Genomic DNA, 22948 nt, shown 5'->3' with positions numbered 1-22948 from the left:
AGGCGGATGAAAGATAGGCATATGCAGACGGATCTGCACAAACTTCAGTTTATTCCTACTCTGGGAGGCAGAGATCTTCAGATGCACGTCTTCCGCAGAGGGTCAGCCATGCAACGAAAACAATTTTAACTCCTAATAGTCAACTTTTTCATCAATAAGGTGCGGGCAGTAATTAAGAAAGAAAGAAAAGAAAGAAAGAAAGTGAAGTCGCTCAGTCGTGTCCGACTCTTTGCGATCCCATGGACTGTAAGTCTACCAGGCTTCTCTGTCCGTGGGATTTTCCAAGCAAGAGTACTGGAGTGGGTTGCCATTGCCTTCTCCAGGGGATCTTCCTGACCCAGGAATCGAACCCAGGTCTCCTGCATTGCAGGCAGACGCTGTACCCTCTGAGCCACCAGGGAAGCCCGGGCAGTAATTAACTGCACCATAAATTGTTGTGAGGATTGACTGTTCTAAGAACAGTCTAAGTCTGGTACATTAGTAATTCCATGGACAGAGGAGCCCGGCAGGCTACAGTCCCTGGGGTTGCAGAGTTGGACACAACTAAATGACAACTGAGCACACACACAAGCTATCAGTCATTACCAGCGTGCCGCATGAGGTTCGCATATACTACTGCATTTGACCACAAGAACTGTGTGAGGCAGGTTTCATTACTCTCACAAAACACTGGCTCAAAGAGATAAAAGGACTTCTCCAGAATTACACAGATTAAAAAGTGCCAGGTGTCTGGTGGTTCTTAGCACTAACAATCCACAGTCAAGGCTGGACCAGAGATGGCTGCATTAGCAAAAGTTTGAGGGATGCTACCTTCCCAGCTCAACTATGCTCTGTGCCTGCAGTTAGGGATTTCATGGGAGATCCAAGGCCTCTGAAAATCTGAGACTAGAAAACAATCTTAATGTGAAGATCAGAAGAAATTTTCCAGGACAATTCTCATACCTGACCCGCTATGAGCCCAGGTCTGGCCTCTGGGGTGGGCACAAAATGTCAGTTCTAATGTTCTTATTGTCTATGAAAAAAAAACTCTCTCGGCTACTGCTCCAAAGATCCTCTGCTGCTGCTATGTCGCTTCAGTTGTGTCCAACTCTATGCGACCTCATAGATGGCAGCCCACCAGGCTCCCACATCCCTGGGATTCTCCAGGCAAGAACACTGGAGTGGGTTGCCATTTCCTTCTCCAACGCAGGAAAGTGAAAAGTGAAAGTGAAGTCGCTCAGTCGTGTCCGACTCTTAGCGACCCCATGGACTGCAGCCCACCAGGCTCCTCTGTCCATGGGATTTTGCAGGCAAGAGTACTGAAGTGGGTTGCCATTGCCTTCTCCAAAAGATCCTCTAGTTATCTTTAATTAATTTTTTTTTTTTAAAGCTACCAATGAACAAGCACTGTGTTCAATCCTTTGCAAACATCGTGTATAATCCTCATAATTATCCTGCTTGAGGGAGGGGGTGAAGAAAAACTGAGACAGATTCAGCCCCACAAACATGAAGCAAGTAAATAGCAAAGGCTGAGTTTGAACCCAAATCGGCAGAGAAAATGCCACAAACTGATTGCCTCAATTAACTCCTCATCATTCTCTCTCCCCTCACCTGGAGACCCACAGGGCACAGGCCTAGAATAACTAGCCTCTTTTCTCTTCACAGAAACAATGTAAAACGTACAGAGGAATTCTGTATTTTACAAACCATGACTGCAAAGGCTGCCAGGGTGTCCATTCTGTTTCTCCTCTTGATCTTATGTGATTCAGAACAAACCTTCAGAAGCACCTCTCTCTTAGCCCGGGTACTTTCTCCAGCTGCCCATCCCAGGATGAAGCTCCCTGCCAGAGCTGGGGCTGAAGAACACAGTAACCGCCATCATTAAACCCAGCACTGCTGTTAAAAGGGAGGGGAGAAGTCCAGGAGCTGGTGTATATAGAGAAAGTGAAAGTGAAAGTCACTCATTCCCTGACTATTTGCAACCCCATGGACTATACAGTCCATGGAATTCTCCAGGCCAGAATACTGAAGTGGGGTAGCCTTTCCCTTCTCCAGGGGATCCTCCCAACCCAGGGATTAAACCCAGGTTTCCCACATTGCAGGAGGATTCTTTACCAGCTGAGCCACCAGAGAGAGGCAGACCCTTTCCCCAGGTGGCAGGGGCAGTCAGGTCCCAGGACAGAGGCCTCAGCTGATGCTGAACCCACTCAGCCCAGTCTGCTGTGCCCAGCACAGACTGCAGGATCAGGACACACTGGGGGAATGTCCAAACCATCCCTGCTCAATCCTTTTGACCCTACCACTCTCAGTGACCCTGATCCCCCCAACCCCCATTAACTCCACAGTCCCACAGCCAAACAATTGCCTCACTTTCCCCACAAGGTCACAATCCCTGATGACGGCCTGTGCTCTTGGTGCCCCCAGAGACCCACCCACTCTTTACAGAATCACCTTAAGTAGCTTCCCCAGGCAGTGGCCAAGCCATTATTAATGAATATTCAGCTGTGACCAGCAGGCTGCAAAGTGAGCAGACATTAGATGGCAGCCTGAGGCAGATTTCCCATAATTTAAAAAAAAAAAAAAAATTGTTCTTAATCAGGACCATCTCCAAATCCTCAACTCACAGAGTGCCAGCAGGCCAGCAGATCCCAGCAGCTCAGGATACTGCTGGAGAAGGTGCCACTCTAAAAGCGAGTGTGTTGGGGGAGGGGTGTGCTGCGTGTACACACGGCAAACGTGGGAAGACAGGTGGCACAGACTCCCCAGTAACCCAGGGTGTCAGGATCAGCAGGCTCTCTGAAGCCACACCTTCCCTCACTCATTTCCTTCCCAGAAGGCTGGGGTGAGATGGAGACTTCTGTGTCCCTGGGCAGCCATCAGAATAGTCCAGCCCTGGAAACCAGAGCCAGGAAGAACCCAGTAAGCCAAGCCACTGAGGCAAGAGGACAGAAAACAACGGAAGGATGTGGGGTACAACAACAGCCTCTCTTACAGAACTTGATACAACTCACAGCCTATGTGCGTGTGTGTTAAGTTGCTTCCGTCATGTCCGACTCTTTGCGACGCTATGGGCAGTAGCCCTCCAGGCTCCTCTGTCCATTGGGATTCTCCAGCAAGAATACTGGAGTGGATTACCATGCCCTTTCCTAGGGGATCTTCCCGACCCAGGGATTGAACTCATGTCTCTTTTGTCTCCTGCACTGGTAGGCAGGTTCTTTACCACTAGCACCACCTGGGAGGCCCACAGTCAGAGCTAAAATACCCCTCCCTGCACTCCTCCCCCGCGTAAGCCCAGCCCCCTCTTCCACCCTCAAGAGTGTCAACTTCCAAGAGGTGCTCATCTTCCCATCATACATCTGCCAACCCTCAGCTTAGGAGGCTGAGTCCTCTATCCTAAACTGACAAAGACAGCAGTGAACCAGGTCTCTAAGGCACAATGCCTCCAGGAGGGCTGAATGTGACAATTCCCTCAAGCCCCAGCCGAGGCAAAATCTCAGGCCTCCAGCCGGTCCCATCCGCCAAGCCCAGCCCATCCGCCGCCCTCCATTTAGACCTGAGCCCTCTCATTCTCATGCAACAGCACCCAGAGCACACCTGCTGAGACTACCCGCCTTAGAATCCACCTTCTCCCAGCCTGCCGGGAGGGAAACTGAAACCTGAGCAAGGAGCTCCGCCCTCGGCTCTTCCCCACCTGGACCTCCTCCTTTCCCGGCGAGCGGAGGGAACCGGGAGAGGCGGGTCAGGTGACCACCCCGCGCACACTTTTGCCTCCGCCCACAGTCCTACGGAGCCGGGGCCGGAAAACACACCCCAAGGCACTTGTTGAGCGGGGCGGAGGTGTGCACGCACTGAGGTGGGGCAGGGCGGCGCTTCACCCGACGCTTCAGACGGCCGGCTGCGGGCTCGGGTCTCAGACACCTGGGCCTGGAAGCTCCCTGAGGCAGGGGGTGGGGAATGAGGTTGTTTAGAGAAGGCAAAGGAGGAGAGGTACGGGCCGGTTCCAAAGTAGATAAAAAACAAGAGTTGCTCCCTTTGTGCCCTCCGGGGAGAAGGTGGCGGCTGTCCCACAAATGGGGAGAAATGGGAGCCCTTTTGCGGGAGTGCCGGTCACTGGGGGAAGGGCAGCATCCTTCTCAGGAAACAGGCTGCAATACCCTGGGCTTCAACCTTGATGGCCAGCGCCAAAACGGGCGGGGGGGGGGGGGGGGGGAGGAGAAAAACCTGCAACCCACCAATCTTATTTCCAGATTCCCTCCCTCCAGCCTAGACACGTTAATAATTAACTTGCCTACCCGGGAGCTCGCCGGCGTTGCCAGAAAAGATGAGTAATGGCCCTGGAGTCCCGGCCCCGTGCCCGCGGGCTTCTGGGCTCGGGGCTGGGACGGGCCCTGGAACAAAGCCTCCGCATTCCTCCGGGAAGGTGTGTCTGAAACTAGACCTGTCAACGGCGGCGAGAGGCTGACCGCTCGCCTCGCCCTAAGCCGGCTCTCGGAGGCTTGGGGGTTGAGTGGGTGTCCGGGTAGCTTTTGCCCACCTCCCCTCCCCCGCACCGCGAACGACCTGTGCCCCCAACCACAACCGATCTCGGGAAGCCGCGCTGTCTGCTGAGAGATAATCCTGTTACCATGAATGCAGGCTGTACTTGGAGACCAATTCTCAAAACAACAAGGCTGCTCCTCGGCGCCCTTCCCGATGAGTAACCCAAAGCCGGTCGCCGGCTCAATGAATTCTCTCCCTGAAACTCCGGCGGCGAGCTGCGGCTCCCACGCGGATGGCCGGCCGGGGACCCACCGGCTCCCGTCACGCCAGCGCCCAGACACAAAGCACCCCTAGAAGCAGGCTGCGCACCCTGCGCCCTGCCCGCCCCCAAACAGCCCGCAGCCCCCCGAAAGTTCCGACGCGCGCGGACACACCTGCAGGCCCCCCGCGGCGGCCCCCGCCAGCCCCCAAGGGCGGCGGGGCACGCGTCCCCGGCCGGGCAGCGCCGCGGCTCCATGAGCTGGGTCCGCGAGCCAGGGACGGTCACTGGTCAGCGGCGCTGAGGGGCAGAGCGCGCTGGGCCCTCAGCGCGCCCGCGGCGCATCTCGCGCCCTCCTCGTCCTCGGCCGACTTTCCCTGAGAGCCCACACCCACTTGACATCAGCGCGGATTAAAGCACGTGGCGCAGCGCCAGACGGCGGACCCCGGAGGTCCAGAGCGCGCCCCGGGGTGCCGCCGCTCGGCCAGGACCGCGCGTCCGAGCGCGGCACATTCCTCTCCTTGCAGAGGATGCTGCAAGCGGGAGTGGGCTGGGAGGCGGAGGAGGGGGAGGGAAACCGGCGGAGGGGGCAGGACCTGCCGCCGACCAGCAGCGCTGCTCTGGCGCCCAGCCAGCCACAGACCTTACAGCCGCTGCTGCAAGTGCCCATCGACTGTGAAGACCGGGTCGCAGGTGACCTGGGTTGCTGTCCTCTCCCCGCCAAGGAGAGTCCTGACCTTGAATTCTCTTCCCCAGAATGACTCAAGGAGGCTCCTCTCTAACCACCTTCACTAAATTACCGGGTTGATTCTGCCAGGCCAGGAATGAATACTTGGTTGGATGTGGTTGCTGACCCCTCCACCCAGGAGGCCGCTATGGCGCAGCCAGGGATGCACACCATACCCTCCGGCTTGTGGCTACACCAGCAGCCTCAACTGGGTCTCCTTTCCCTCTCTCTTCTCCCAATGCCCTTGGCCATAAGGAACAGCTCTCCTGGTTCTGCAGGCAATCAGAGACAGCACCACCCAGCAGCCCACACACATTTCTAATTCACTAATTAGCATCCATCCAAATAGTCCAACATTCAAGCATTTATTAAGGCTTAGTATATGCTAGGAGCAACAGAAGATAAACAATATTCCTACACTCATAGAGTCCTACACTCATAAAGCAGATAGTCTAGTCCAGGAGAGAGATATTAAAAACAAAGCAAGGTAATTATAACTGTGACAAGGGTATTAAAGGTAAGAGGTGCTATAAGATTGCACACGGGGACCCTAAACTATCTTAGCAGTCAGGAAAGGCTTCCCCAAAGAAGTGACTTTTGAACTGCTGAGGTATGAACACAAGTTATCCAGGGGAGGGAAAGTTCAGGCAAAAACCCTGGTTATTAAAGTGTAGACCTTCTCCCATTGACAGGTGGGGAGAATCAAGCAGAGGTGAACTGCCATGCCCAAAACACCTAGGCCTTTGTCCAGGAGGGGCAAGAGACAGCTCACAGGCCCTAGAAGAGAGCCTGGCCCATGGTCCAAAGAGGCCCTATGTCTGCTTTCTCATCTCCCCGGAACTAGGCTGGTCCACGTCATCACTGAGCTCTGAACAGGTAGTTGGGAACCAACTCCATCATCAATTTGCTGTATGGCTATGCCTCTAAAGAAATGCCTTCCACTCTCTGGTTTCAGTTTCTTTATATCTCAAATGAAGGCTTAGATTAGAACAGCATTTCTACATTTTTTTTTTAAAAGCCGGTACTCCCTTTTGGATAAACATACAAATGTCATTCCTACTCTGTAGCATCTATGATGACATCAAATCATTTTCCAAATTAAAAAATTATCAATGAATGTGCTTTTAAAGCTCTATATGCCCTTTAAGTATTCACCACTTAAAAGATCTCTGCTGTAGATAACTTGGAAGCAGGAGTAAAGAAATGGTCTCCAAGCTCACCCTTTTCCTGTCATCTGTCCCCATTCCTTCAACATGAACCTGGCCACAAGCATTTATCATCTCTAGACTCATTTCTTTTATTCTTTCCAGGATAAATTGGCCAGGCAATGAACAGAAGCCATGGGTCATCCAAAAGGCATGCTGTGAAAGACTCTTTTGAATAATAATTTCCAGTGATGCTGGGAAATAGACACTTTGAAAGAAACACATAATGTTCCTGGGGACAAATTAGCTATATGATTTAAAACCTGTAAAAGTGTACATATCCTTTGAAACATCAATTCCATATCTAAGAATTTATCAAGACATAATTATGAATGAACACAGATTTATAAAAGCAAATGATTGGTTAATAAGCTGTGGTATATCTTTGTAATTGAATATATGCAACTTTAAAACTGATATACAGAATATTTACTATTGAATAAAATGAGATGAAGATTAAAAGATAAATGATCCCAATTGTGTGTGCATGTGTGTGTGTGTGTGTGTGTGTGTGTGTGTGTGTGTAGGTTTGAGGGGGGTGGTGAGCACCTATGGTAGAATGGTACTGTGCTCATTTTTCTTACTGGATGATTCAAACCCACCTCTTAGACCAAAATGTGATGGCTCTATCGCATGTCATCCTCACAAGTAAATCTACTAACCTATGAAAGTTAAAGAAACTTAATAGTAAAACTGCTGCTGCTGCTAAGTCGCTTCAGTCGTGTCCGACTCTGTGTGACCCCATAGATGGCAGCCCACCAGGTGGCCCCGTCCCTGGGATTCTCCAAGCAAGAACACTGGAGTGGGTTGCCATTTCCTTCTCCAATGCATGAAAGTGAAAAGTGAAAGTGAAGTCGCTCAGTCTTGTCCGGCTTTTAGCGACCCCATGGACTGCAGCCCACCAGGTTCCTCCGTCCATGGGATTTTCCAGGCAAGAGTACTGGAGTGGGGTGCCATTGCCTTCTCCAAATATTAAAACAGAACAGAATAAATCTTACAGGCAGGTAAGAATACATTTCAATTCTCTACTGCCATCCACTTATCATCAGGGATTTGATAGTAATCTTAAAGGTAGAATGGTTTTTCCCCCAGACTTTTCATATAGATTTTTCTGTTGCTCTTTCTTTGAGTCTAGTTCAATGGTTTCCCAACTTTAGAGTGCATAAAAATTACTGTCCATGTGGCTTAGGGTAACCTTCACTTCATGAGATTTTTTTTTCCCCCTTTAAATGCTGAGTTAAGAACCCAAGCACTGTATTAGAGTTCAGAGGAAAAAACGACCAGAAGTATATTTACCAGGACTTCCCTAGTGGTCCAGTGGCTAAGACTTGGCCCTCCCAATGCAGGGAGCCTAGGTTCAGCCCCTGGTCAGGGAACTAGATCCTGCATGCCACAAATAAAGATCCTGTGCGCCACAACTAAGACCCAGCACAGCCAAATAAAAAAACTTAAAAAAAAAAAAAAAAAAAAAAGACAATTACCAAAATGTTAACAATACTGGAATTAGAGTTTTTATCTCCTTCCTTGGGATTTTCTGTGTTTTCCAAGTGGTCTGACAATAAAGATATATTACCGAGATAATCAGAAAATAAACTACTGCTTAAAAACAAAGGGGTTAAAAATCCTCCAAAAGATAAAAAGAAACTATGCCTTGACTTTAAAAGGGGTGACTCTGACCAGGCCTTTCATATCCCTTCTCTCTGCAAGCTCTGATACTGCCCCAGTTGGTGCCCCAACACCCAAGGACAGACAGTACATCGTCGCTAGGATACCATGCAGGAAAAACTGGCAAGAAAATTATTTTTACATTTACCTCCTGGGCTGTGCTTACAATAATGCTTAAAGCTTAGATTAAAGGGTCCAAAATGAAGCAGCCACGACCATTCGCTAATGGATCTCCTACCCCTAAAAGTCTCTACCAAATATTCTAGGCTCTTAGTAAGCTGAGAACATATAAAGCATATACCCTTGGTCCTGAGGACCAAAAACTACTCAGCCTGCTTTTTCCATATCTGATGGTGCCACAGGCCATAAATCAGACCGGGCTGAGCCAGTAACTAGATGAATGATGTGTGCCTCAGTTTCCTTGATGTTCAACAGCCTAATAAAGGCTCTACTTTTCTTTTAAGCGGTGAATATCCCTGGTGGCTCAGATGGTAAAGAATCTGGCTGCAACACAGGAGGAGACCCGGGTTCAATCCCTGGGTCAGGAAGATCCCCTGGAGAAGGGAATGGTTACCCACTCCAGTATTCTTGCCTGGAGAATTCCATGGACAGAAGAGCCTGGTGGGCTATAGTCCATGGGGTTGCAAAGAGTTGGACCGGACTGAGCAACTAACACTTTCACTTTTTCTTTATAAAAGTATTAGGACAAAGCGATCTAGAACTTTGGGGAGGAGAAGGAGCTGATTAGTTGTTAGTTCTTTGGCCCAAGGGTGGTAAACTGCAATTTGCCTCATATTTCAAACTTTTTGAGAAAGCAGAGTGCTCGCAAACCAGATGAGGGAGGTGCGGTGGGAAATATAGCTGTGCTGACTCTGTCCTGTGGCATAACTCAGGAACTCCTAAGTCATTGACAGAAGGCTGCTGCTGCTGCTGCTAAGTCGCCTCAGTCGTGTCCGACTCTGTGCGACCCCATGGACTGCAGCCCACCAGGCTCCTCCGTCCATGGGACTTTCCAGGCAAGAGTACTGGAGTGGGGTGCCATTGGCAGGTGGGATTAAAAATCCAAGCTGGAGGCACAGGTTCCTCAAAACACAATAGCTAGGAACCATCAGGGCAGCATCTAAAGATGAAGGATGCTTGTATTATTTGGCCACTTTAATTCAATAATCATTAAGTCCCCTACCAGGCACAGTAACCAACTGCATTCTCTGCTCAAAATGAAGCACAGGACTTCCCAGCCAGACAGAGCTGCCATTAGGTGACATTTTAAGTCCACCTAGAGTCTAATAAAGCTAATTTTACTGTTATGGCATCTATTACAACATGGGACCTTGTTTAGAGAGGAAACAGAGAAGAGGGAAGCACAGACTGCCAGATCTGGGATTTTGGTATGTCCAGAATTGTTTCTGGAAAGGAGGTAATAAGAACAAACTTGATTTTTGAAAGTAATTTTAATGGGACCAAATGTATGAGAAGGTCTGCTCTTGTACAACTACCTAGCCCCCTCGAGAACAGACCAGCCTCAACCCTGCCCACCCCCTGCCGACACACACATAGCCAAGCAACAGCACCGGGACAGAGATGAGGCACTCTGTTCCCCTAAGCAGGAAACACTGAACATACTGACCAAGGCAGCCAGCTTGGGTCTGGGCCTTAGAGCTTAAGAGTCATTAAGAATAGGAAAAAAGCCTGCTTGCTCCATGGTCAGTGACTAAAACCCATGCAAATAAGTTTTGATAAAAATCAAAAATTAATAAATATGTAGCTCTACAAATTTTTTTTTTAAAAATTCAAGAACAAAATCAAATCACAAAACACCTAATTAGCTAGAACATATCTATGACCAGTGATCATCATACATCCATTTTAATCAAAATAACCTCAGTTGACTGTAAAAAAGCACATTCCAGGGGTCCACCCCTAGAGAATCTCATGCCACTCATTCTAGGGTGAGCCCAAGAATCCCATATTAGCAAGCAACCCAAGTTGAGTTGGCTCTTTGTGGCCTGGAGCCCACACTTTGAAAAATTTGAAGCTACAAGGCCATGAGGACCTAACACACCCATCTCTCCTAACCTCCTAGCAGGCGTCACCCTGCTGCTGCTGCTGCTGCTGCTGCTAAGTCGTTTCAGTCATGTCCGAATCTGTGTGACCCCACAGACAGCAGCCCACAAGGCTCCCCCATCCCTGGGATTCTCCAGGCAAGAACACTGGAGTGGGTTGCCATTTCCTTCTCCAATGCAGGAAAGTGAAAAGTGAAAGTGAAGTCACTGAGTCTTGTCCGACTCTTAGCGACCCCATGGACTGCAGCCCACCAGGCTCCTCCGTCCGTGGGATTTTCCAGGCAAGAGTGCTGACTGGAATCAATTCATAATCTAAACTGAATGAATCCAATTGCTACATCTTGTGAAACCTCAACAAAATTGCAACAAATCTAGGGCATGATGAAAAACACCAGGAAAAAAGAAAATACAAATCAGCACATAGGAACGGCTCTAAAACTGTTATCTTTTTAAAAGGATGAGAATAATGAAAGCTTGATACTTGTCTAGACTCACTTGGCATTCATACACCAGGTACAAACCCCATGAATTCACTAGTTTTATCACAGAAACACTGCATGGACTCAGCCAGATATAAGTTAAATTATCTTGGCTTAACCACTTGCCAGCTTGTTGGCCCCAGATAAGTTTTTTCTTCTCTCAGCCATTCTATTTGCTCAACTGTAAAATGGGTTTTAAAATATCTATCCCCTTAATAATGTAATGAGGAATAAGTAACAGAATTGTGAAAGTATGTGGAACATAGTAAGTACTAAATAATTATGGCAGTTTCCATTACTTGGTCAATAGATAAACATTTATTAGGACCTCTAATGGCAGAAAGTGAAGAGGAACTAAAGAGCTTCTTGATGAGAGTGAAAGAGGAGAGTGAAAGAGCTGGCTTAAAACTCAACATTCAAAAAACTAAGATCATGCCATCTAGTCCCATCACTTCATAGCAAATAGAAGGGGGAAAAGTGGAAGCAGTGACAGATCTCATTTTCTTGGGCTCCAAAATCACTCTGGATGCTGACTGCAGCCATGAAATTAAAGATGTTTGCTCCTTGGAAGGAAAGCCATGACAAACCTAAACAGCATATTAAAAAGCAGAGACATCACCTTGCCAACAAAGGTCTATATAGTCAAAGCTATGGTTTTTCCAGTAGTCATGTACAGATGTGAGACCTGGACCAAAAAGAAGGCTGAGCGCCCAAATGATGCTTTCAAACTGTGGTGCTGGAGAAGACTCCTGAATGTCCCTTGGACTGCAAGGAGATCAAACCAGTCAATCCTAAAGAAATTAACCCCAAATATTCATTGGAAGGACTGTTGCTGAAGCTCCAATATGTTGGCCAACTGATGCAAAGAGATGACTCATTGGAAAAGACCCTGATACTGGGAAAGACTGAAGGCAAAAGGAGAAGAGGGTGGCAGAGGATGAGATGGTTAGATAGTGTCACCGACTCAGTGGACATGATTTGAGCAAACTCCAGGAGAAAGTGGAGGGCAGAGGAGCCTAGAGAGCTGCAGTTCATGCCAACAACATTTATAATCAGGCACTGTTTGCACAGGAGATACGGTAGTGACAAAAGAGACAGAGGGACAAAATACAGATAATAAACAAGTAAATAATATCAGAGACTGATGTCTGCTATGAAGAAACAAAGCAGTGACCTGACAGAGTGAAATGGTGGTTCAGGGTATGTATCAGGAAAGGCCTAAGCCGCAACATTTAAACTAAGATCTGGTAGAGAAACACTTTCAGCAAAGTGGGAGCAAAATAAATGCATTCCTGCAAAGGAAGGACAGTGAAGCTAGAGCTCAGTGACCAGTAGGATGGATGGTAAAGGAGGAAACTGGGGAGTCAGATAGTGAAGGTTATGGAGGTCATGTAATACGTGGTAGGAGATTATATTCTCTTCCAAATGCAATAAGAAGACACAGAAGGGTTTAAAAGAAAAGACTGTGATGGAAGACACATGGTCTAAGTTGCCTTTTTAAAGGACTTCTGTAGCTGCTATTTGGAGGATGAGTGGGGGTCTGGGGACAATAAATCCCTAACATTTCTTTAGTGCTTAACTATGTGCTCAGAACTGTCCTAAGAACGTTACATGTATGATCTCTTTTAATCCTCATGAAAACTTTTTCTGTGAGAACTATTATTATCCCAGTTTTACAGATTCCAAACCCAAGCACAGAAAGATAAGGTAACTTGCTCATCACATTAAGTGGAGGATCTGGTATGCAAACTCAGATGGTCTGGCTGCAGTGCCTCTCTTATTGAAAAGAGGTAGGGAGAAATAGCAACACTAGCTAAAGAGACTACCACAGGAGAACAGGCAAGAGAGGATGAAGGCTGACCAAGAATGCAACAGTGAAAATGCTGAGGGGATGCAGCTGTGCAAAATGTCTTGGTAGCAGAGCCAAGGGCACTCAGTGATGGGATTTATGACAGGGGTGTAGGAAAGAGACAGGCAAAAAAGACTCCCAGGTTTTTGATTTGAGCAACAGAGTGGATGCCAGTGCAGTTTCCTGAGATGGTTAAGCCTGGGGAAGGAAAAAAAAAAAAAAATCAAATGAAAGGAGGGCACTAAAATCAACCAAGAACTCAGTTTGAGACTTGTTGGTCTGAGGCATCTATTAGATTTCTGAGTGGACAAGTCCTGAAAGCAGTGAGCTGTGGAAGCCTCCACTTAAAGGGAAGGCCAGGGCTGGAGATGTAATCGGAGGGGTCTCATCATCACATGATTCCTGGCTTTTTGGAAGAGGAGCTGTTCCAGCTACAGACCTCTGGTTGGTTGTAACAAGCCAGGGCAGAGCGGCATCTCACACTGCTCTGAGGCTGAAAGCATCCTGCACAAGCTGCCCTCTGTGGTCTGGGCAAGTCTGTACCCCAGCCCCACCCCGGACCAGCTTCCTGGGAGCCTACTGGGCCAAATTCTCTCAAGATGACCCCCAGCATGCCTGATCCCTGGAAGGCAACACCAAGGCTGGAGGTCCTAGAGGAGAGGTTGGACTCAGGAGCCGTGTAAAGAAGTTTATCAGGCATGCTGCCGGCTTGTAAGAAAAGGACTTCTGCCCCCCTCTTCCACTTCAATGCTTCTTTTTTTTCAGTCCTCTTATCATCGAAGCCCATCCGGGTGCAAGTCTTGGAATTGCTCACAAGGGCCAGAGTGTGATAATAATGAAAGGGTTTCCAAAATAAGCCTCCCACATTCAGGCTTCCCAAATGGCCAGCTGACCTCCCGGCTACACCATTTCCAGAAATACAGCAACCTCATTTGATAAAATACTTTCAGTACTGACACTACCTTGGCTCAGAGGAAGTGGGTATGTGCTGGAAGTCAGGTAGAGGTTGGAAGGTAAAAAAAAAAAGGCAATTTTAAAAGTTCAGCTGAAATGTCAGGAACACGAAGCTGTCCGTGTTTACACAGAGCTTTCCAAAACTGAAAGCAGCCTCCAAGCAGCTTTTTAAAAAAATGGCTACATCAACATGTAAAATGAAGTGGCTTTTTAGCTTAACAGAAACAGTACCAGGCTGTTCGCATTCTCCTGTCTCCTTGGGCTTAATCTCCTAGAATAATTTATACTCTTGTTGGTGCTGATTGTTTTATTTTTCATTCATATTTTATGTCTTTCCCATAAGCTGCTTTGAATCCACTGTGTAATAAGATAAAGCAATAGATGGACAGACACATAGTTAGGGTTTCCCCACTTCTTTGGCGGCTCAGACAGTAAAGAATCCGCCTGCAATGCAGGAGATCCAGGAGACACGGGTTCAATCCCTGGGTTGGGAGGATCCCTGGAGCAGGAAATGCAACACTCAACTCCAGTATTCTTGCCTGGAATTTCTCGGACAGAGGAGCCTAGTGGGCTATAATCCATAGAGTCACAAAGAGTCAGACACGACTGAGACTGAGCACAGACATACTTGGATACCAAGCTTTCAGATTTATGTAATCAATAAAGGTTGTTTATCATGGATATTAATTGGAAGTTGGGGGAGCAAATGCCCTAATTATTATGTAAAACACTTAAAAATTTTATCTCTTGTTAAAAAAAGACATGAATCTGGTAATAACTAGCACTTACATTTTTTACATTTTCTTGTCCCTATTTGCCTAAACAATAATTTATAGGGAAAATGGGTGAAATCTTATGTCCTTTTTATGTATGGATGATTTTGTGGCTCTTACCATTCAAACTAGGAGGAGGATGCTAGTTCAATAACTGCGCTGTTTCATCTTGCAAATAAGACTTGTCAAAGCCACTGAAGGAAATCAGAATAAGACTCAATCTAAACCAAATGACAAACAAGGCTGGAATCAGTCAGTCCTGTTCTGGTATAGAGAGGCACAGGCATGTCGATGCCCGCTGCTATTCTCTTGTGTTCTTATAAATGCAGAAACAAGCTTTAGGACATGAAATAGCCAGGAGCCTGGGAACACAACTTTGGAGACATAAAAATTATTAGGTTTTCTAAATCACTGACAGGAGCCAAAACCCTTACTGAGACTAGTGGGTCAAAGATGGAACCAAAAGCCTCGTCACGTTTACAAGCATCCCCTTAAGTGCCTTCTTCGGGAACATTCTCTAACATAAACCTGACTATAGCAATTATTCAGATCCCCATGTGCAAGCAGCAAATGTTTTTGAGGTGGTTCATCCTCAAAGAAGCAAAGGAAAAGCGGTATTTTTTTTAATCACCGGAAGTCAATGGAACCGGTATGTTGACACTCCAGAGCACACAGTAATGACAGATGCTTACAAGGCTCACCCTGAGGACTTGCAAGCTTGTGGAAGAATAGACAGATCAAATTATGCCTTGTTGCAACTTGAAATGTGTTTTATTGCCCTCTTTCTGAAGACTGATACTCCATGCAGTACCCAGTAGGTGGCAACACTGAGCCATGAGAATCTCCCATTTGCCGGTCTTAAGGAGTAGACAAAGTTTAATATAATAATAAACCCCATTCTAAAAATTAGGTCTCTAGTAAAAAAATGACAACAGACACAAAGTAATTAAAAACACATGCCTGACAAATCTGGAATCAAACGTACCATCACATGTATGTCCCGGCACGTTGTCATTTCCCGCCTCCACTCTCCCAATCACTGGGCAAATCCAATTATTCCCCGAGACAACCAAATTGTGCCTCTCTTCTGTCTTTCTCCCTAGTGACTTTTATGAAAATAATATTCAACTTTAATGCGCCTGCAGTTCAGGAGACAGCGTGACAAGAGCAATAAACACATTCTCTGTGTGCAAAAGCCAGGACGAATGAGTTCTGAGACTGCCGTGGCCAACCCCAGGTGTGGGCTTTCTTTCCCCAACTCAAGAGAGACTGGAATGTAACAGCGGTCAGAGAGCAGCAATGGCCTGTGCCAGAAACACCGTGCTGTGCTGCTCTACTTGCCAAGAGATAAGAACCCATAACTCACACAGGCACTTGTGGCTCAGGCTCAGCACAGCAGGCAGAAAGGAAACAGCATGCACTCAGACCTCCCTGAGTGCCGCCAGACAGGCCTACACTCTCTTACCAGCTATGTGGCCTTGGGCAAGCCCGCTCCCTCCCCTGAGCCTCAGTTTCCCTCGTCTGGGAGGGCAAGCATCAACATGCACCAAGTGCCTACTACGGGATCGGACTTACAGCAGGCGCACAGTGCCCTAGGGTTGTTAGAAGCAATTTCTGAAGGATACAGTGGAGTAAAATGAACTTGGAGACATTCTGAGAGCTACTGGACAAGGTGGTCGAGCTCTCTGGACAAGAGATAGCTTGTGCCCTTGAAAGAACCTTGGTTTTCTGTGAGAGTGCTACAAGATCACATAAAATCCCAGGCTGCTTCTGCCTTACTCATTTGTTCAGACGAGTATTTACTGAGAGCTCAGTGTGCCAGGATTATGCCAAACACTGAAGGCAACATGGCCCTGGCCTCGCGAGACTTAAAATCTAGCAGAGAAGGCAAACTGTCAAAATAAGCTCACGAGTAGATGTAAATGTACTTCTATGGTAAGTACCACAAAGGAGAGGTCCGTGGCCATCTGAACTGAGAGAATCAACCCAGTTCGAGGGGCTGCCAGATGATGAGGACTTAATAAGACAAAGAAGAAAGCTAGAGGACACTGTTCACACCCTCAGTGGCCCGACATACAAAACTCAAAGGAACAAACCAGGAGGCACTCAGCTTCCTCTTAATGACTACGGTGTTTTTCTTCTCTAACAGTAAAATCCTGAAAACCTACTTTGTTCCAGTTTTGTTTTGACTGTCGGGAAGCACCAAGTCAAATGTAAAGCTCAGCAATAATGAAGACCCTTAACGCATGCATATTTATATTCTACCCATCCCCCTTGGTTTGGTTTCTTCTTCTTACTTATATTTTCCCCAGTCTGGATTTCAAATTCCTATTTGTTTTATCAATGTATCGATCGTTCATGACGTGCATGCGTACTCAGTCCTGTCCGACCATTTGTGACTCCATGATCTGTAGCCTGCCAGTCTCCTCTGTCCATGGGATTTTCCAGGCACGAATAATGGAGTGGGTTGCCATTTCTGACTCCAGGGGATGTTCCCCACCCAGGGATCAAATCCACATCTCTTGCATTGTCAGGCAGATTCTTTATTTTACCACTAAGCCTCATTGTTCATGAATCCTTGGTGAAAGGTGACAGGACACACATAGAGACATTATGACTCTTTCTAAGGCTGATGGGCTGAGCTGGAAAGAACTAACAGAGCGTCCTTTGTGTCCCCGCCTGGTGTGTTACCCCAGAGGCAGAGAAAGACCTGTGGCGGGGTCCACTTTTATACCAGCATCACATTCCTTGTGGTTTGTGTGATCTAGCACGATGGTGCTTTTTTGCAAAGACACTTTATCATGTTTTATTTCTGTCCTAACATGCAGCTTTCCTTTTGCTTATTTTCCTCTGAAACATTCAATGACCTATATTTTCAGTGAGCCTATATTCTGGATGTTCCTGGATGTTCCTCCCTTAAAAAAATTTTGTTTTGCAATTTTCTGTTTAATAAAGGCATTTCATTAAGTGTATAACTGGAATTTTCCTTTTATACCTCTGAAAGACATGATACATACACACAGATTCTTTATCAGATCATATGTCACAATTTTTGGATCAGAAAGCAGTCACTCTCATCCTGTGATGAATTAATGTTCGCACATTGAGGGCTGAAAACAGGGTAGAGATGAGGAGGGAATGTGGGAAAGGCCATTACCAATTTTCAATTTGCAGTTTATCTGTACTTCATTAAAAAAAAAAACAGGATGTTTTATGAGTAAAAACTCCATTTTTTTTTTTTAGAAAACGATTTCTCTTCCTGGGAAGATGAAATCTTTGTAAATGAATATTAGACATAATTCCAAGAACGGCAAATTGTGGTTCTTCTTTGGTCCTGGCCCTTCCTCATGATGAAAACCTGAACTGTTTTCCCCAAAGAAAAAAGACAAATACAATTTTGGCCAGTTTTAAGGGGTTTGAAAACCTCTGAAAGGCCATTATTCATGAACCTCCTAGGCAGACTCTCCTTAAGAATGGAGCAAATACTTGAGGGTACCTGAGATGGCAATGTGGCAAGAACATTTGTAAAAATATAAATGCTATAAAACAATAGTTATAAATAATGTAGATAAGAGCTATGAAGGTTAATAAAAAATGAATATAAAATTACATTTTAAAATTCACTTGTTTGATGTTTGTTTTAAGTCAATTTTATATGTCTACTGCAAAAATGCAGAGGTTGAACAGGAATGCCTGAAATTTGGGATGTCCAAAGTTTAAGGAACACTGCATAGAGGATTCACAAAATGTGGACGTAAAACACTGCAGATACATTCTGAAAGTCATTAAACATTTGTCCAAACCCATAGAACACACAGCCCCAAGAGTAAGCCCTAATGCACACTATGGACTTGCGGTCATAATGATGTGTCAGTGCAGCTTCACCAACTATGAGAACTGTGCCCCTCAGGTGGGGAATGTTGATAACCGGGGAGGCTGGGGCATATGTAGGGGTAGGGGGTAGGTGGGAAATCTCTGTACCTTCCGCTCAGTTTTGCTGTGAACCTAAAACTGCTATAAAAAAAATAAAGTCTCATTTTTAAAAGTCATTCTCATAAAGCAGCTCATTCAAAGACACTGGTTCTTCCTTTTGTATCTCCTCATGTTCCCCCAGGTCAGCTGCCTTGGCAACACACACCCCATGTCACTCTTGTCCGTCCTCCCAGCTTTCCTTCTATTACAAGCCAGGGGATTCCTGGTCTGCTGCAAAGATTACGAAGGGTGACAGGCTTCTCTGGCACAGGAGACATATAGGGGTGAAGGGTAGGGATTTCCCTGAGCTGCCTGTGCAGAGGTAACTGACCAGGGTGAGGCGACAAAGACCAGTGGCGTTTCACTGACACCCAGGATCTGATGAGATCCAGCAATGTCACAGGAAGGGAGTCAGAAAGCCAAGAGTGCAGACAATGTGCCGGGCTTGCCAAATCAAAGCCAGGGCCACTGGGGGAGGGACAAGGAGGGTAGGGATAGGGAAGACATTCAGACACCTGTGGGGTAGGGGAGTCGTCTCCCCTTCACAAACAAACAGAACCTTAGATCAGTGCCCATCTACCCCTGCTGGACTGTAACTTCCAAGAGAAGGACCACTTGTGTCTTTTCTCAGCTCCAGGCCCCAGCAGTGTGCCTGGCACACAGTAGGCACTTTGAAGGAATGGAAGAACAGTGGCTAGCATGTGCTTTGAACCAGCAGACACTCAGGAAATGGTTCTGTTAAAGCAAATAAACTGCTTATCATTTAAAAAAGAAGAAAAGAGCAAATGAACCCAGAAAACACAGTCCCTTTGCTTTTTCACTTCCTGTAGGCAAGTCCAAGGTAGCAAACAAAATGGAAGAATAATTGAGACCAAAATTAAAAGCAGGCTGTGGCTCTGCTAGAGCTGGCCTAATGGGCCAGACACAGGTGAGCTCCTCCACTAACCACTCGGCTCTGAAGCCGTTTCAGTCCACTCCGTCCCCAGAAAAGGGAGTGAAAGGAGGACTGTGGCACCGAGACTCAGGTACCCCTACTCTCCGGATACAGTGTGGTAAGGGAGCGACATGCCCCTCTCGGGCTCAAGCCTAGCACCTGTGTCCAAGAAATATCTATACTCAGAAGAAGAAGCATTAGCAGCACTATCAGACCAAGTGCCCCTCCTGGCTGGGGGGAGTGGGGAGGGAGTGTCCCGAAGTCACAGCTGCCCTTTAGAAACGAGTACCCCAAGCTGTTGGGATGATTGGGTACCTCTCATTAGAGATACCTTACCTAGCTGGACCCAATGTTGATTACCAAACAAACGATCCATCACCTCAGAGCCGGAAGCAGTCTTCAAAACAACAAACCCAAGGACGACCCCTTTAAAATAACCCTGCCGACTGACTGTCTAGCTTTGACACCCCCAATGATGAGGGACTCCTACCTCTCCAGGCAACCCGCTCCATCTTTGGGCGCCTCTACAGAAATTCCGGATCTCTCTTTTTCTCTAGAAAAAAAAGAAAAGGTTTCTGGGGCACTTCTGAACCACATTTCCCAGGGAGAGGGGCACCACAGGAGAACATGCTTCAATTTTCCCTTATACCAGCCTGGGGAAACTTTTAATTTAGAACCACTGACTTCCAGAATCTCCAGAACTAGAAGCAATAGCAGTAACAGCTAACGTTTCTAGAACACTTACTAGGGGTCAAACGTGCTAAGAGCTTTACAGGCATTGTCTCATTTGATGTAACACAATGCTCGCACTCTCCTTTGTGCAAAATATTATTCATTAACTTTTTTATATATGAGGAAACAAAGCCGTAGAGAGTTAATAAAACTTGTCCAAGGTCACACAGTGAAGAAGTAGGTAAGCTAGGAATGAAACCCAAGGATTTGTATTTGCCTTGTTTTTTTTTTATTTAGCAGTTAGAACATTTTTTTTAAAAATGGGATCTTATATTGTCAAAACCCAATAAATAAAGCGGTACTGTGCATGCAGGCCCCTAAGATAGTGACATACTTTGACTATAATTAATATACCTTAAATCCCTCTATAAAAGCACTCTCTTAAAGCGAGTTTTATTGCTTTGTTCACTGCTCTTCCTGGTGCTTATAACAGCAACTGACACGTAAGAGGTACTGAAAAAATATTGTTGACTGAATGAATCCAGTGTTCACGCAGTATTTACTGTCTTCCAGGCACTGTTCAAAGGACCTTCCAGGTGTTAATTCAGTTAACCCCACAATAGGTTCTATTATCCTCATTTTACAGATAAGGAAACTGAGGCACAGAGAGGTCAAGTAGGTTTCCCAAGGTCACACAGTTAGCAGTAGCAGAATGGGAATTCAATCTGGGGTCAGACTTTGGGTCTCTTTAACTATATTGAATTATTCTATTCCCTTAGTTTTCAACAGGAGAAAGATCTGAGGCCTAGAGAAGTGAGACTATTTGCCACAGAAACTATTAACAGAAGGGGAAACTGATCTTCTGGGCTTTTACTATCAATCATTTGTATATTCTGGACTTCCTGCCTTTTAATTTCTCATAATCCCACCATGAGGTAGACACAAGAGCTTTCAGCACTACCACTTTGTTGATGAAGAAAATGGTCTGAATTCCCAAGAATGCTGCCATTTAAGGAGAAATTCAGGGACCAGTGCTACTCCAACTTGGCCACTGCTTGGTAGCTAAATCTGCCTTTCTTAACCTCACTCTGTGAGTGCCTGACTGGGCCTCACACACTGTAATCACCAAACAACATCAAGGGAAGAGAGAGAAAGCAGAGGCCTAGAGAGAGGTCAAAAACGATTAGGAAAAAGGGTAAGCCGTGCTTCCATTGCTATTTCGCTTCATCCCATGTCCACAGTTAAAAAACGAACGGCAGTGTTCACTATAAACTGCTGTCTTCTGGGCTTGGCAGCTCTGCAGTAAAAATCCAATCTGAGCAAAGCAATTTCTCACTTAGGCTTCCTCCTTGCTCCACCTAGAGATGTTAGAAGATTTTCTTTTAAAATAATAGATAAGTTGCACTTGCCCTTCAGACCAAATTGCATGAAATTCCCACTTCAAATACTGCAAACATTCAAGGTTAAGTTAAATGATTCAGAATAACTCTTCTGAATGTTCATCTCAAATGTAAAACCCACCTTTCGAATCTGCAAGGTAAATATCATAAACTTTTTGAACTGGCCCACAGGATTGACTTCAACCCTAAAGCTGCACTGTAGGATGAGATATAATGTGAGCCACATATGCAATTTTAAACTTTCTAGCAGTCACATTAAAAAGGGCAAAAAGAGGAGGTAGGACGGACTGGGAGGCTGGGATGGACATATACACACTACTATGTAAAAAACAGGTAACTAACGAGAACAGACTCTATAGCACACCGAACTCTACTCAGTGCTCTGTAGTAACCTAAATGGGAAGGAAATCCAAGGAAGAGGGGGTATATGTATACATGTGGCTGATTCACTTTGCTGCACAGCAGAAACTAATACAACATTGTAAAGCAACTATACTCCAATAAAAAAAAGGGGGGGGGGGTAAAAAGAAATCGGTGCAATTAATTTTAATAATGTCTTAACTAAATATATCCAAAATACTATATCATTTTAAACATGTAATCACTATAAAAGTTATTGACATTTAATTTTTTTTTTTTAAGGATTAAGTCATCTAAACCTGTTATGTATTTCAAAGCCATAGTACAACTCAATCCAGACTAGGAGAAGTTCTAGTCCTAAATAGCACAATAAAGAACAGAAACAGTGTGGACCTAACAGAAGCAGAAAATATTAAGAGGACGTGGCAAGAATACACAGAACAACTATACAATAAATATCTTAATGACCTGGATAACCAAGATGGTGTGATCACTCACCTAGAGCCAGACATCCTGGTGTGTGAAGTCAAGTGGGCCTTAGGAAGCATCACTACAAACAAGCTAGTGGAGGTGATGGAGTTCCAGCTGAGCTATTTCAAGTCCTAAAAGACGATGCTGTTAATGTGCTGCACTCAATATGCCAGCAAATTTGGAAAACTTGACAGTGGCCACAGGACTGGAAAAGGTCAGGTTTCATTCCAATCCCAAAGAAGGCCAATGCTAAAGAATGCTCAAACTACTGCACAATTGCACTCATCTCCCTCACTAGCAAAGTAATACTCAAAATCCTTCAAGCTAGGCTTCAACCGTATGTGAACCAGGAACTTCCAGATGTACAAGCTAGATTTAGAAAAGGCAGAGGAACTAGAGATTAAACTGCAAACATTTGCTGGATCATAGAAAAAGCTAGAGAATTCTAGAAAAACATCTACTTCTGTTTCATTGACTATGTTAAAGCTTTTGACTGTGTAGACCACAACAAACTGGAAAATTCTTAAAGATATGGGAATACCAGACCACCTTACCTGCCTCCTTCAAAACCTGTAAGCAGGTCAAGAAATAATAGTTAGAACCAGACATGGAACAACAGACTGGTTCCAAATTAGGAAAGGAGTATGCAATATAGATTGTCACCCTGCTTATTTAACTTATATGCAGAGTACATCATGAGAAACGCA

The 22948-nt window shown here is 45.9% G+C and overlaps 1 protein-coding gene and 1 long non-coding RNA gene across 15 annotated transcripts in view; one reads left to right on the top strand and one right to left on the bottom strand.

Moving 5' to 3' along the window:
* Nucleotides 1-22948, bottom strand: part of PLEKHA7 (pleckstrin homology domain containing A7) — a 253670-nt gene that overhangs the window by 138825 nt on the left and 91897 nt on the right. Inside the window, exon 1 of one of the 11 annotated variants that reach the window (XM_055548480.1) lies at nt 5621-5744. The exons of 6 other annotated variants lie outside the window; for them this stretch is intronic. Coding sequence is in view for 2 of the 5 variants with exons in the window: in XM_055548474.1 (XP_055404449.1) it covers nt 5518-5618 (101 nt within the window). In the remaining 3 variants the exon portion in view is untranslated. 4 more of the 11 variants (XM_055548474.1, XM_055548478.1, XM_055548475.1 and 1 more) reach the window with 4 other exon arrangements.
* Nucleotides 3751-7084, top strand: LOC129628898 (uncharacterized). 4 transcript variants are annotated; one of them, XR_008702965.1, is made up of 3 exons: nt 3751-3966; nt 6137-6320; nt 6755-7084. It is a non-coding gene; the product is annotated as an uncharacterized LOC129628898 (long non-coding RNA). The 4 variants fall into 4 exon arrangements; XR_008702967.1 differs by having other exon boundaries at nt 3759-3832; XR_008702966.1 differs by lacking the exon at nt 3751-3966 and adding an exon at nt 5293-5410.

Source organism: Bubalus kerabau, chromosome 15 (assembly GCF_029407905.1).
Source record: "Bubalus kerabau isolate K-KA32 ecotype Philippines breed swamp buffalo chromosome 15, PCC_UOA_SB_1v2, whole genome shotgun sequence".
Taxonomy (NCBI): domain Eukaryota; kingdom Metazoa; phylum Chordata; class Mammalia; order Artiodactyla; family Bovidae; genus Bubalus; species Bubalus kerabau.
This window is presented reverse-complemented; position numbering and strand designations above follow the sequence as displayed.